The 15,875-nt window shown below is 47.3% G+C and overlaps 1 protein-coding gene across 1 annotated transcript in view; it reads right to left on the reverse strand.

Moving 5' to 3' along the window:
* TMTC1 (transmembrane and tetratricopeptide repeat containing 1) overlaps positions 1–15,875 on the reverse strand; it is a 153,103-nt gene that overhangs the window by 29,611 nt on the left and 107,617 nt on the right. Inside the window, exon 11 of the mRNA XM_014937486.1 lies at positions 10,879–10,992. Coding sequence (XP_014792972.1) covers positions 10,879–10,992 — 114 coding nt within the window. The remainder of the gene's footprint in view (positions 1–10,878; positions 10,993–15,875) is intronic.

Below are 15,875 nucleotides of genomic sequence, written 5' to 3' on the forward strand. Positions count from 1 at the left end.
GGACAGCCCTGAAGAGCCTAGTGCCCAGCCCCTCGCCACCCTCCACGCACTGATGATAAACCTGTCAAAAGTTTAAGTCACGTTCTCCGTGACTTAAAACACAAGACCTTAAAGCCATTATAAAAGCTGTAAGCAACACTGGCCATCATTAACCTAATGGCCATTCCACGGCGGCAGCAACAGCAGAAAGAAAAAACCTGCCAGCACCATCTTTCCCCATATGCGAATAAGCCCTGAGTGTATTCATTTCAGCTGGAGAGAAAAATCAGCAACTGATTCAGCTGGGGAGATCTAGCCTGTCTCTTTTTTTGTTAATGCACCTCTTGATTAAGGAATGCGTTCAAACTCAGCAATTGCAGGGAACGCTCCACCTTGGAGGCAGCTGTGATTAATTACCTACCACTGCTGCGCTGCCCCGAGGAAACAGGTTGTGTTGCCTCTCTCATGGTAGAAGGGGAAGAGGACCTGAAGAGCCCTGGGACAGACCTCCTCTCACCGGTCCTCCATACCGCAGGATGCATCCCTTGGTTCTCCCTGTGCCTCTGTGACCCCACCGCAACGCTCAGCATCCATGAGGCTCACTTCAGCCAGCCTAAGTGCACAGAGTCAGGCCTTAATTACCCAAGCCCAATTACTTGCTGGCAGCACAGCAACCTGTTTTTAAGGCACGTTTTCCCCCATCCTAACACATACCATAATATTTTATTGCCACCATTTTGCCAACAAAAGTAAGAATGTTACGTGAATAATGTCTCATCTGTGCCAAATTTTTATACTGCCTTTTTTGTATTTATTCTGGTATACTATTTCAAGCCAATTTTCCAATTTCAGTATTACATCACGCGCAGTTTCCTGTATTTACACAAGTTCTCAGTAAAGCTCTATGTCAGGTTGAATTAGAACTTGACATGATGCAATTCAGGGACCAGTCATCCTACAGGGAACAATCCTGCACTGGCAACAACTCAGGCCACGGCCTCACAATAGCGTGGCACCTTGTTCCGAGAGCTGCTCCACGTGACGTGGAGACGTGTAGGTCACGGAACCAGATGCGATGTCTTTCTCAGAAAGACCTTCAATTTGCAGCATTTGAATTCCTTTTATAGAAGGAGAGATGATCCTGCAATATTAAGCAGCAGCTTCTCTTGAAGAGTTTTAGTAGTTGCATCAATATTTCCTCAAAGGTAACACCCTTCTGCTTGGCAGAAGCTTTGTGGCAGGCTGGGATTTTTTACTTTTTTTTTTTTTTTTTCTTTTTCAAAAAACTGGAAATCCTGTTGAAAGTCAGACAAGTGAGAGATCTAACGCTTCTGGGTTCCTTTGAGAGCCTCAGGCATAATCTTCTTCAGTGAAAGCATGACAAAGCAGCCAGACTCCTGGTTGTACACAGCATGGCCCAGCACCGGGTATTACATCAGGCCTGACTCCACATCCTCAGCTATGAGGTGGTCCAGCTCACAACGCTAGGAATGAGAAAGGGAGTTATCCCACCCCAGAATGGTGCTGAAGGCTCTCAGAGCATCCCTGAGCAGCTCTGCAGGTCCCACTGGGGATCTCACTGGCATCACATGGACTGGTTCAGGACCTGATGGAGGTCCTGCTCAAGAAGCCAGTTGGGACGGGGGCTGCCTGATCACCAGTACCTACAACTGTTTCAGACACCCACCCAGGGTGCCCTCCCCCTCGCTGCTGCTGAAGGGAAGGTATCCCAAATGCCTTGGGTACCCCAGCCGACCTCAAATGTCTTCTACCTTCTAGTGGGCAGAAGTCGCCTACATTTTGGCACTGAGCACCTACAAGGTAGACACTGAGGGACAGTGCTCTTCTCTACCATGTTTCACATGTGGGCTAGGACAGCTCTGTCTCTCAGGGTCTCCGTGCCCTGTCCCTAAAAGTGACAGTAATAACACTTCCCTTCCTCACAGTGTTGCTTCTCTGCTCACAGCACAAGCCCTCTGCGGTGATGACAACCTCCAGCTATGGTCAGTGGCTGGCACAGCAGGATCCTGACCTCGGCTGGGACCTCCAGAGGCCAATTCAGTATAAATAGCAAATGCTGAATTGCAGCCAGGGATCAGTGGAAGGAAGACAGGTCCTGGCTGTACAGCTTCTCCCCCTGCCCAGCAGCACAACCAGCAGCAAAAGCAGCCTGTGGGTGCCCTGCCACCAGCAAACCCTCTCACCAGGGTGAGCCTCCAAGGCTGATGCACAGGGGACAGCAGCCCTGCTCTACCCTAGCATCAAGGGAAACCTCTCCAGGACAGAAATGTGAAAAAAAGAGAAGCTGAAAAGATTTCATCTGTAAACTGACAAAAGCCCCATGAATTCTTTGAGCCTGGCATCCATTAAATAACCCTAAACAATACCCAGAAGCATGCCATTCAAAAAACAAACCTGTAGCAGTTTAAACAATATTACCATTTATGAATTTTCCATTAAAGTTTCAAACTTGAGCAGGGGTAAAAGCTTAAGATCTAGAGCTGAGGGAAAAAAAAGGATTTTAAGTCAAAAAATGTCACAGCTAAACATAAATAAATAAACCCTCTCCTGCTAAGCTCGCATGTTCCCTGCAATGCCAAGGCAACATGAGGTTATCAAACTGGGCTGCCAGCTTATACTCTCACATAAAGAATTTATGCAGGATCCGTGTAAGTCCTGAAAATCCCAGAAACCGCTCAAGCTTAACAAAGGACTAATAATTCATGGCACACCTGACATAAAGACAGCGGGAACAGTGCAGGTGCCTCTGTAGACCCTGCAGAAACCAGAGGGACACCGCAGCAAACGGGAGACCATTGGGTGAGCTCTTCAACCCAATCGTTACGTGAGGGGATGAAATAACAACATACATCTCGCCTAAGCAGATGGGATGAAATCACGCCTGTCATCTCCCAGGGCTCACAGGTGCTGGAGGAAGCTGTACAGCCCCATACTGCCACCCAGGATCACGGCTGTCTCAGAAGATGTCTTGGACTTGCCTCAGTCTTCAGTGTAAATCAGAGCAGCCCCACTCCAGCACCACCCGAATTGCTCGAAGGGGCCATTGAAATGTCTGGGGATAAAGAGAGCACCACGACTTCCACTGCCAAGCCTTCACAGAAAGTCTGTTATCCTTGACGGACGCGCGCTAGGAACCAATTCTTCTGCTGCCCCTTGGTAAGGACCGGCGAAGGCAAGTCTCTGATGATTCAGCACAATGATCATCAGTGCTACTTGGTCATTCTTTAAGCAAAGTTTTTTATAAAGACAAGGACAACAGGCTAAAAAAGCCTGTGGGAAAAAGAAATGGCTGTGGGAACAAGTAATGGCTGTGGGAAAAAGAAATGGGTATGGGAAGAAATAAACTTCATATCCTTGGATGTGAAGTTTATCGTTAGCCAACAGCGAAAAGTAGACTTGAACACCTGCAAAATACAGCCATAATTTTCTCTCTGCATAGCCCACATGAAAATGAAATCAGACGTCTTGTCCCAATAAGACAACAACTTTGCAGCTTCATTAAGGGAAGTATTTTCCATTCCCCAGATTTTTAGCATCAGTTCCCGATAGGTAAGTAGTCAGAGCACTTGACACCGTGTCTGAGGAAGGCTACAGAGCAGTCATTCCCATAGAAAACAGTGGCTCTTTCACTGAATTTCACTGAACTTTTAGAGTTGGAAGGGACCATAGAGATCATCTAGTCCAACTCCCCTGCTAAAGCAGGACCACCCAGAGGTTGTCAGAGCATGTTACTCAGGAGCATCCAGGCGGGGCTTGAAAATCTCCAAAGAAGGGGACTCCACACCCTCCCTGGGCAGCCTGTTCCAGGGCTCCGTCACCCTCACTGTGAAAAAGTTCTTCCTCATATTCAAGTGGAACCCTTTATGTTCCAACTTGTGCCCATTGCCCCTTGTCCTCTCACTGGCAACTACTGAAAAGAGTCTGTAGATGTCATTGAAAAGATCCAAGAAGATGTGATTGAAAAGCCAGCAAGTCCCTGAAAGACAGTGTAGAAAGACCTGCACTCCTAACAGAAGCCATGGTCTAGGAAGGGACCCTGCCTGTAAATACCAGTGTCCAGGGGTGAGTTATACGTGTGTCTCTCCATGCCAGCAGGGACATCCAGCTTGCATCGCTCTCAGTGCAGTTACACTGCACACATACAGCCCCTGCATCCGGGCTCAGGGATGCACTTAAACCAGCTTAGGTTTTGAGTAAATAAAAAGTCTATGCCTTGATTGATCAATATTTCATCACAAAAAAGCAGAAAAACTGAGCAGAGGTGAAGTACACCCCAAAACAAGCAAGGATTAGCACTTCATAGAGAACAGGTTCAAAAATAAATTACACTGGTTGAAGTAATTTGGCCATCATCCCATGCACTGTGTTGTAAAGGCCATTAACACTCTGATTCAAATTATCAGGCAGCCTTTTTCAGCCATCAATTACTATTAAATCACTCAACAGTTTTGTCTAGCTTCAGGACAGCCACCACACACGTACACGAGAGCACCAATTACCCCAAAAGTCTGTCGTCGAAGCGCGATTCGGAAGAACACCGCGCAAAGATATCTCCAGCTCCTTGGATGTGACCCGCCTCAAGTCTGTAACATCCACTAACACGGGGCATTGTGTGAAGTCTCTATGAAGATATTTTTCATCAAACGCCTAAACCAGAGGGCTTGCTCCAAGGGCCTGACCTAAGTAACATGAAGTGGCAGAAGGGCACTCACGGTTTCGGGAGCAAATGCAGCCCCGGCAGCCGCAGCAAAGAAGCGCTGCACATTTTTTGACTCACTGTAAAAACAGGCTAACAAATGGTGCTGGTATTTTAATTCTTTCCAGAAATAAATCACAGATGGTATCCAAGGCCACCTGCAGTCCACGCTGAGAGGCATTTTCAAGGCACACACACAGACACGCACACACATAAAGGGCTGTATGAACACAATTTTTTTACTGCACGGAGAGTGCAATTTAACCGAATTTAAACAACCCCAGATACTGTTGATTTAAGATATATAAAAACCCAGTGGGAAGGTGTGTGGGAAAGCTTAGCAAGAAACCTGAGTCTCCCTTACAGCATTAGGGCTTTATTTCTTAAGTGGAGTGAGGAGAAAGAGCAGCCTCGCTTGCTTCTTTTCTACCCGTTCCAGTGATGTTATGCACCAATTTTATTCCCTCAGTGAGGGATATGGATATTGTACCCACACTGCTTCCTCCTCCTTCCTCCCCCATCTAGCACACATTCAAGTACCAAGTATACAAAAGAATGATCTCATGACACTTCCTGATGCCACAAACCAGTACGCCCAGTTTCCCTGCTGTGTGCAACGCCCTAAGCCATACTATTTGCAAGCTGCAAGAGCCAAACCGCACAATGTTGCTGCACCAAGTGTTTTCATACTGGTTCATCTGCCTCCTGGACCACTCTCTCCTCTCTCTCTCAAGGCTGAGCATCAGAGCACCTCCCTGAGCAGCAAAGCAAGTGAGCCCATGGGTTCCTGCTCACTGCCTGGAGGCTCCCCTTCTCTGGAGGATGCCCGAAGGGAGAATGGAGGTTTCTGCATGGATCTGCTGATGGCAGGTTGGTCCCCTTCTTGCTCTGTTTGGTCAGCAGCGTTTGGCAGGGAAAGCCCAAGGGGAGCTTGTGGCTATGAACCCATTGATGGACACGTACACACACACAAGCACACTGCAAACATGTGCACTCTCATGTACACACACTGGTGCGTTTATGAGCATAAACTCATAGTATTACATATATGGTGGATACCTCCTGCAGGACTCTATACTATCGGATAGTCCACTGATGGTAAGAGTCAGTTCATGCCTCTTTTGGGAAAGAGCAGCACCTCAGACTGAAGCTCCAGGTTGCCCCAGGGTGCCTGATGCTTGCAAGGCCAGCATGAGTCTCCCTCTCTCCCGTCCTTACTGTCTGTATTTTTTTTCTCGCCAGCACTTTTCCTTTTTCAGTCCCCCATCTCAGTTCATTTCTGCAACTTCTATCTGAATATTCTACTGACATTATTTAATTAAGGGCAAATCTATGTTTTTATGTCCAAAAGTGCAAACATGAAATTTTAGATGCTGACCTTTTGCTGGACACAGAAATGTAGCTTGAATAGCACAGAATTATTATTAGCACATTTATTCACTCAACTCCAGCAAGAAACCCAGCAACCTCCTTCAGCCCCACCTGCTGTTGCTCACATCGATCCACCATCCATGGGAAGCACGGCCCTGGCAACAAACATGGAGATACAGAGGGTAAGATAGAGCTGCTCCGGGGATTAAAATTTTGAATGAGTGCAATTGTAGCAAGAAAGGTGAATTTTTTTTCCCTTCATTGTTAAAAGGATTATTAAAAACATAATGAATGTTCATCCAATTTGTTTTAAGGTTCTGCTGTTTTACCCTCTTTGCATGTCAGCTCACATGTGTTCCTGAGGAGCAATAAAACAATCTCACCAGCAACATCAAGCAAACAAGGCTGAGGAGAAGCAGGACAAAAGCTTGATAACTATCAACAACAGCAAAAATGTCTTCGTTAGCACATCGGGGTTTTTCTTCATATTTGCGTGAGGTTGCACAACTTCATATTCTCACTCAAACACAGAAAAGTGGTGAGACAAGTTTTATTTCAGATAAGACTAGCACCGTTTGATCTCCTGCAGCAGGGGGTGTCCAAAATTCCTAGCAACGGTTGCAAATCTGCAGCGGAGGCAGCAGCAAGAATGTTAAGGCCAGCTTTCAGAGTGGCCATGGTCACAGCTCGCATCTCAGATGGAGTATTTCTGGCCTTTACTTTTTGCAGGAAAAAAAACCAAACAAGCATCTCCTGGGGTCGCTACCATATGTCAGGCAGACCAGCGAAGTAGTCTATTCCAGCAGTGTGTTTTTCTTGTTTTACTGAAGGTAAGATGAAAGGTTTATAACCCACTGCTACAATTGCAGAACGCCAGCTGTTCATCAGGTCCGCTTTTATGAGGAACTCATCTCACATCTCCGAAGGGCTCTGCTTCTACTCTCCTTTTACAAATTCAACTTATGACAGGAGCTTTTCCTGTGTACACACAACTTTTTTTTTTTTTCTTTTCGTTCTCCCCCTCTCCAATTCAAATGTTGTTCTCCTTTTTTGCGTTTCGTTTCAGTTTTCATTCCTCCCGCTCTTGGACAGCATGATTAAATTGTGCTAATTACCTAAGCCCAAGACAGGGTGTTCTGTCACTGGCCCCTGGGCCGGAGTGAGGAATGAGTTTTTTGACGGGCCACCTGCAATGACATCAACAGGTGGTTGTCAGGATCAGTTGCCAAGTTTGCCTTGGAAACCTGCCCCGCAGTTTCGCTGTCAGAGAAAGAACATTCTTCTACTCCACCATCTCTCTGCCCTGAAGTTAGCAGAGGTACGCCAACACGTGCCAGCAGAAGGTCCTGCCTGCCTTTCAAAGAAGGAACGGGAGCAAGCCACTAAAGCACCAGGGATTGACTCTCCCAGGATTTAGTCTCAATCACTATTATTTCACCACGTGACCTGTGTGCCTTCAACATCTTTTCCCACAGCTACAGCGAGGACATCACCTGCCTACCTCACAAGAGCCACGGGTCTCATCACCGAACAGCTACACGGCAACCAAGGCTTCTGGCAGAGAAGCAGTGGAGAAAGGCATCGTTACGTTGGTGGAATGGTAATTGCAGAGCAGTTCAAGCAGCCGAGTGGGGACTGACAGGATCACTTTTGTTTAGCAAACAGTTAGGCTCGTTCACTGGAGATCAAGCAGACCTACACTGTAATTTGGCACCAGCTTCAGGAGCGAGCTGGAATGATGGATGAGCCATCACCCACGTGCCTCAGACAGAGCTGGTAGGGGGTGACGCTGCTCTCCCTCTCCTACCTCCCATGAGCTCCCAGGTGGTGGTGGCAGCAGTCCGTGTCCTTATTGACTCCATTTCCTTATTAATTCCCTTATTGATCTGCTCACTGCCCACTAGGTAGATGATATTTTGATCTCCCCTTACTTCTGACGGTGCTGCTGCTGGATTGTTGAAGCCTCTTGAGCAGCTGGCATCTTGGGGATGAGTGGGTCCACCTTGACTCCCCCACAGAGCAGACACTTGATGAGGGGTGAAAGACACCTGGGGGAAAGTCAGGGAAGCTGGTTGTGTTAGCACCTGAGCTGCTGGTCCACCTACTCCCTTATAAGGAAATTCACAGTGCTTCTGCTTCCCAGCTGCTCTTCCATTTTCAGGTCAGGCAAGTGGCCAAAAATACCCTGAACCATCAAAATCTGGTCAGGATATTACAGCTACTACTTCCTTCTCTCTAATTGTAGAGTAATTGGTCTACAATCCGAGCAGCGATTGCACAGCTGGAGTCTGTGAGGATGGGTAAACAACTTGGACATGAAATCTGTTCTTACCTGCAACACCTGTCTACGGTCTTCTGCTACATCCACCACCATGTTGCCTGTCCCACATCCATCACCTTCTCCACCACTTCAACACAGCCAGCATGCGTGGACACTTTGTGGAGGCTACAAGGTCTACACACAACCCCAGTCATTTCAGAAAGGGTATGTCCGAGGGGAAAACATGGAATGTGATTCTCAACAGAACACACTGCGCTTTTTAATTACACTGTTTTATTGCCTATTACGCAAGTCCAAAATTATTTCCCTGTGACTGGGGTGGAAAGAAAGCACAAAAATAAGGAAAGCTTAAGTGCAAAGAGATAAGGTGGTGGGACCAAGTAATGTAGCTTCCCAGTGATGGAGCCAGGAGGAGACTCCCAACTTCTGGTGTGCACTGCTGGGTCAGATGGCAAACACGCAAGGTGGGGACAGGGGCTTGCTTTTCAAAAGTGCCAACTAATACTGAAATTACTGAAGTAACTGGAGCACTAGCACTGGTGCCACTGAGACACTGAGCTCGGTTGGTTCTGTGTGGCTCCAAGCTCCAAAGACGCTTTGGACGCTCTGTAAACAACAATACCATCAGCACAAATTGTGCTATCTAATAAAGTTGAGGAAATGTTTACAATCAGTTCTCAAAACAGACTCTTCCATAATTGAAATACTGCAGAGCAGAAGACAGCGTTATAATTATAATAAATGGGAGCTGCTGAGTTAGAGAGGAGCAAAATCTTTTGTCAGCAAATCCCATTTACACGAGCAGAGGCAATGTTGGTAGGAGCACAAAGCTGTTATGTTTTTCTGTGCACTAGTACCTGCATGTTCACTTGCTGGGCTTGGATAATACTTGTGAGTCCCTTTGCTTTTTAACTTCCAATGGCCTTTTCCAGTAAATTGGAGAAAGTTCAGAGACTAGCTACAGGAACAACTGGAGGACTGCAAAAGCTCGCATAACACAGAAAACAGCAGCAGCTCCATCAGTGGGTGGTATCAAGCAGCAGGTTAAGGGAGGAGTTGATCACTCCACGGAAAACAGTCTTTTGGCAATGTGGACTTTAAAAGCGTAAACAAATCCAATGACTGGAAGCTGACGTTAAACAAATCAGACTAAGAATAAAGGAGGATATTTTCAACAGCCAAGTTAATTAACCTTCAGTACGATGTACTGATGGTTGTGCTGGATTTTCCATTCCTGGAAACATTAAAAAGTAGAATGGAGGTCTTTCTAAATGACTTCCTAAATACCCAGCGTGGTAAAACAGAACAGGATGCCGCTCAAAAAAGCTAAAAATCACCTTCACCCAGGTTCAAGCCCCCCTCAGTGACAATGAACTCCTGTCCTCCCAGCTTAACCTGGGTGGGTTAGAAGCTCTCAGAGAGCCTTTGGGATAACCCTGTCAGCTAGCCAGAGGACAAAACATAGACATAATGTCTGGATTTTCCTGCCACACAACATGGCAGGAAAGAACATTTCTTGCACCTTCTGACATGCCTTATGGAGCCAGCTCTGCCCTCGTTGTGCATCAGAGCCACTCCTCACCTTCTCTGTCCTTCCCACACATCCTTTTTTCCCCCCAAGGACATTATCTGTACCCTCCATGCCTGCTCTCCCTTGCAGTCCCTGGTACCCTCCTTTTCCCCACATTCATTCCTCTGAGGGGCTTGTCTCTTCTCCCAAGCCCCCAGGACCAGAGGAGAGAGGTTCTGGAAACTGGGGTGACCTGCTTGCTGCACCGAGCTCTGCCCAGGCAGTGGGGAGCAGCCAAGGCCCCAGATGAGCTGCACTAACAGCCCCACAGGAGTGGGGACCAGAGGGATGCTGCTTGCAGGGAGTCACCCCATCTGCACATGGTCAGGAGGGTCCTTCAGAGATACCACAGGAGATGTCCCATATTACAGCCCAACCCCAGCCCCAGATTTACCATGCATCTATGGGGAAGGTAATTCACCCTTCTGCTTCAGCTTCCTCCTGTACAGAACCACAGTAATTATATTTACTGCACAGGAGCATTTTCAGGATCAATTAGTTTAGTGTTCATGCAAAGCTCTGTGGACAGAAGCCTCAATTCAAGTAGTAAGTACTATTATTATTACTGCACTTCAGATGGCTACAGCACTGGCATTTTCCAGGCATGCACCATTAACAATTTACTAAGATAAATGGCCCAGGAACCTGAAAATGCATTTATGACAACTACCTCCTGCTTACCAGCATACATTCAGCCAAGTAAATGACACCTCATTGCTCAACATGTAGCTATGGTTACATTTCTATCCCATATACTGAAGTGTGCACACAAACTCACATAACACACACACACACACAGGGAGCTGGAGGGAATCCAGGCTACCTCATTTAATGACATGCAAACACCAAGCCAGGGAACTTTCCCAGCCTCCGAAGAGCCGAGCTGCCCCCCGGGAGCTGGGGGGTGAGGAGCAGGCAACCCACCCCGTGCCTGGTGGGGAAGGCCCTCCAGGGACTTACCTGAGAGCAGTTTTGTAGTGGTAGATGGCCTCAACGTTACGGCCCTGGTCTTTCAGAAAATTGGCGTAGTTGTAGTGCACCTTGGCGTTGTGGGGCAGGGTCTTCACTCCCGAGCTGTGAAGAGGAAGAGAAGCAGGACGGCGTTAACCAGTGGTGTTACCCCACCTTCCCCAAGGTCTGCCTTCTCACCATCCCTTTCATGAGAAGTTTACTCAGATTTTGAGTGCCTTGTCACCTCCTGTGCACTCGTGTGTAACTCACGTTACGACTCCAAGCTTGCCCCATGCACTAGCCCACCAGGTGCCCCGGGTGGACACAAATAGGTGGCAGTGATTCAACTCATCCTGGCTGCTGTCACCGCGGGCTCCTCGAGCACCAACACTGCAACACTACCTGTGGCCAGATGCTGCCACCTTATTTCAAAATCTGAATTACTAAATCGAAAGACCCTAAAAAGGCTAATATTTAGAGGGCAAAGTACATAGTACTTCCTACAGTATAGCCATGACAGGCTCCCTGCTTAAACTAGAGGGACAGAAAGCACCTTGTGAAAATCTTGATTTAAATCTACCAGCTGGAGGCACCAGAAAGAAGGTACCTTTTCCCCCCACGCAGCAGCCACTAGAGAGGACGCACAGCATTCTCTGAGTACCCACCCAGCACTTACTCACCGCTTAGTCCTGAGAGCAGGGCATGGCCAGGAGGTGAGGGCTAATGGCACCCTCATCTTCAGCTGACAAGTTGTCCGATCTTACACTATCACATATGACTGTGGGCATGGGGCTGCACAGCCACCCCATCCCTCCCCTCCATCTCCCCTGCCACCCAGAGCAGACTCAGCATTTGGAATTAATAACGAGGGCGCAAAGACAAAAGGAGAAGAGCAAGCATATGCTTATTTACTTAATTGAGAGCACAGAAAGCAAAGTACACCTTGCACGGCTAGAGGAAATGCCGTTTCAAGGTTAGAGAGAGAAAGAAATCACAGGAGCACGTACACCATGGAAACATTTCCCCTGCATGAATCCAAAGAGGTTGGTAGTCTGTTTAATGGGGGAATCCTTTCCAGCACATAAATAGGGGCTCTCTGAGGTAATGGGAAATAAGGATGGATGGAACTGTTCACATAAAACCAGACAAAGCGCTGTTTCTTGCCTACGAGTAGATTCCTGCCAGCTGCTCTCTCTTCTCCCCCCATCATCTCAGACCCTCGTACCTCAGGTAGGAAAAGCAAGGATTAGGACATTCCCAAGTCTTATTGCTTTACCTTGCCCGTCTCTCCTGTTCAACTTTGGTGGGCCTGGAAGTTAATTGTAATGAGATGGGGTTGCACACAGCCCCTACAGTGGGGTGCACCCCCTCTCCCGTGGGGAGAATGCACCCACAGCTCCAGAAACCCTTTGTCGGGGATTTCATCGTAAAACAGCGCTGGAGAATGTGGCAAATACAATATCTTTTCGGTTATCTGCAGCCAGTGGTATCAAGCATCACTAATGCCTACTTGTGAGAGCTTCCAAAGCTTCGCCCACGGCTGCCTTACGGAGTTCAGCACAGCACAGCCACGGTTTGCCTACTGAAATTAAAAATACACCTTCCATTTGGCTTCCTAATCATCAGGTATTTCCAAATTACTTACTGGGAGCACTACAGGAATAAGACATTTTGTGACTAATCGCTGAATTAAATCAGTTAATTGATGCTATTCTTAAGAGAATGATTTTCTATATTAGTTTTCACAAAGATATACGGCACCAGCAGCAAGTAATGTGTGACTGCTATGGCTGTGTTAATTTCTATTGGCCTTGGGAGCTATTAACTACACACTTACAACCTCTGGGCATTCCTGGAATATTAATTCTTATACAGAGAGGGTTTCATTATACCAGTGCCAGCGTTACAGGCAGAGACATGGACAGGCACTCAAAACTGCTGCTATCTCAGAGCTATGAGTTTCTGGCTTTGCTGCAGCCCCTGCTGAAAGAGAGCAAACTGAGTTAATGGTGAGGAGTACATTACATATGCACAAGTACTCCAGTTCTAATGAGACGCGCTTTTAACAGTAAGATGCATACATTTAAATATTTTAATTCTGGACTGTTTCCCTTTAAGTAGAATTTATTATTAATCCTGCTGGTCCCATTCATTAAAACGTCACTAATAAAGCTTCTTTGATCTGCATGCCTTGGGTGGGGGTGACACAGGAGAGGCAGAAATCGGTTCTGGTTCTTAGGATGCTCTCTTCTGCATCACCCCGCTCACACTCCCTGACCTATTTATTCTCCTTGCACGGGCAGGGAGAGGGGTGTTTCATTTTGCAAATGCACGTAGCAATGACTGAGGCTGCCTGGAGTCTCTCTGTGCTGAGGGAGGCAGAAGCAAACACCTCCCTGGACGCAGAGGGGATATTTTAAGAGAGTTTAGGCAAACACTCCTGCTAATTGATTCTTGACCAGCCGAGAATGCTGCTTGCTCATCGACAGGGGAAACAATAATGTCCATAATGAAAGCCAAGCAGGAAAGGGTGGAGTATAAATAACAAAGCAGAACACAATGTTCTTCCATTGCTGCTTCCCACAAGCCTCCAGTCTCTCACAATTTCAATCTAATTTTCCAACGTGCTTTTCCAAACTCTCCTATTTCCCTCTTCCCCAGGCCGGCACACACGTGCCCTTCTGAAAACCTATGGCACCGATCTGTCTCCAGCCAGAAACAAGCCCATTGAGATCAGACGTCACTTCTCCAGAGGATTTCCTTCCCTTTTGACTTCTACGACAGCAGTAAGCGACATAAATGGAAAATAAACAATAGGCAAACCCTTTCACGTAACACTTCCTCTCCATGGAAAGGCAAAAGCCTATTAGACATAAATTAGAGAAATAAAATACCACTGGTATTTTCCAACCTCAAATACCAGCATTACCCAAATCCCACTTCAGTTGGGAAAGTCTCCTGTGATCCCCTCTGTTTTTTCCTAAGTGCTCTGCAAAGTGACTGGGTGCAGGGCAGAGCTTTCATTGATTTTCTGTGATTTCCACATGAAACGTGCTCAGTTTACAAGGAAACGAGGCCACTCCTGCCTCCGCAGGAGCCCTGGAAGACTGATGGGGTTTCCTCTCCTTTGGGAATCATTATCATCAATAAAGGTTCTCTACAGCAAATTATTCTCTGGATGACACAAACAACCGCTTTTCCTTGGCCTCCTACCCTTGTATTGATTTTCACAGATATCAATGTTGGGTCACATTAAGCTATTCTATAAAAGATGCACGAAATGCAATAGGACTTGCTCTCCTCAGCTGAGCTTGCTTTCAAAATTAACAAAAGCATGCAGCAGTAAACGCCACCTTGGGGGACAGGCTGGTTTTTGCAAATGACTGAAGTCAGCAGACCTGGCTGCTGCCAAAAACCTGCTGACAAAGAAAGTGCCACTTTTATGCAGTTCCTTTGCTGGTTACAACTGTTGTTTCCAGGTCCTGTCACAAACGTGGGCAGAACATGCAGATACTTTCCAGGAGCAACAGGAAACGTGGCAGCCTCACAAACCTTGGAAAGGTTCAGCGGATGTGGAGGTTAGCCCACAGCCCTCACCTCCCTCTCCCTGCCTTCAGACATTAACACTGGAACCTGCCCACCTGTCAATACAGTGAGACAAACTGCTTGGGGCTTCTAGAGACCTGCTGGAATAACGTGCCTCAAATGCTTACAGCTCTAAATGTTTGGCCACTTCTTATATATATTCTCAATATAAGAAGGACATGGACCTCATGGAGAGGGTCCAGAGGAGGGCCACAAGGATGATCAGGGGGATGGAGCACCTCTGCTACGAGGACAGGCTGAGGGAGCGGGGGTTGTTCAGCCTGGAGAAGAGGAGGCTCTGGGGAGACCTAATAGCGGCCTTCCAGTACCTGAAGGGAGCCTACAGGAAGGCTGGGGAGAGCCTGGTTAGAAAGGCCGGCAGTGACAGGGCAAGGGGTAATGGCTGCAAGGTGGAGGGGAGCAGATTTAGATTAGACATTAGGAGAGGGCTCTTTACTGTGAGGGTGGTGGAGCACTGGAACAGGTTGCCCAGGGAGGTGGTTGAGGCCCCTTCCCTGGAGATATTCAAGGAGAGGCTCGACGAGGTCCTGGGCAACCTGGTCTAGTTGGGGGTGTCCCTGATGACTGCGGGGGGGTCAGACTAGATGACCTTTGGAGGTCTCTTCCGGCCTGGGCAATTCTATGATTCTGTGATTTATACTTGTGGTTCATTTGCTTCTTGTTTAGTCCTTGCACACCTGCTTGTGTACCTATGTGGAGATGCATCATTTCCTGAGACAGCAGCATCCTCTCCCACACTGCTCCCTTTAGCTAGGACCCGGCAGGATTTCTGCATCCAGAAAACTTGGCCCCTGGGCTGGAGATGGAGAGTCAGGATGGCCCAGGGGTGGCAACAGCGCTGCTGTACAATGTCAAAGCAGGGTAAAGCCTTGAGAGTGGGACAAAATGGGGTACAGGCACAAAACTGGTAACATGCTGAGTACCCAAACATCTCCTGGACCAGCATAGAGAAAGCGTGTATAACAGAACAGATGTCAGCCAAGCAAATTGAGTCAGATTGACCCCGAAGAAACACATCCGAGCAAAGGGAGGAATGGAAAGCAGAGGCGAAGGGGAAAAATGTAAGAGGAGGGAAAAAGCAGTAATTAATTAAAGCAGCAACTGGAGAAAAAAGAATGAGGAACTAGCAATGGGAGTAAAGATTCTCTCAGCACATACTTCTTAAAAAAACCCACATCCAACACACACAAAGACTACCAAGTAGGTTGATTTATGTCTCCTTTCCCACAGCTATAGATTTGCTCTGTTTCCTTATTATTTTCCCTCATACTTCTTTATGGTTCCTTATCTCCTCCTCCTGCTCTGTCCTTTCTAATTTATTGCTGCTGCCCTTGCCTTCATCCACTTCTCCCTCCTTTCTTCATCAGCCTATATATAGCCTCCTTCCTATGCCCCAAAGA

This window comes from Calidris pugnax, unplaced genomic scaffold (assembly GCF_001431845.1).
Source record: "Calidris pugnax isolate Ruff unplaced genomic scaffold, ASM143184v1 scaffold1, whole genome shotgun sequence".
Classification (NCBI taxonomy): Eukaryota; Metazoa; Chordata; class Aves; order Charadriiformes; family Scolopacidae; genus Calidris; species Calidris pugnax.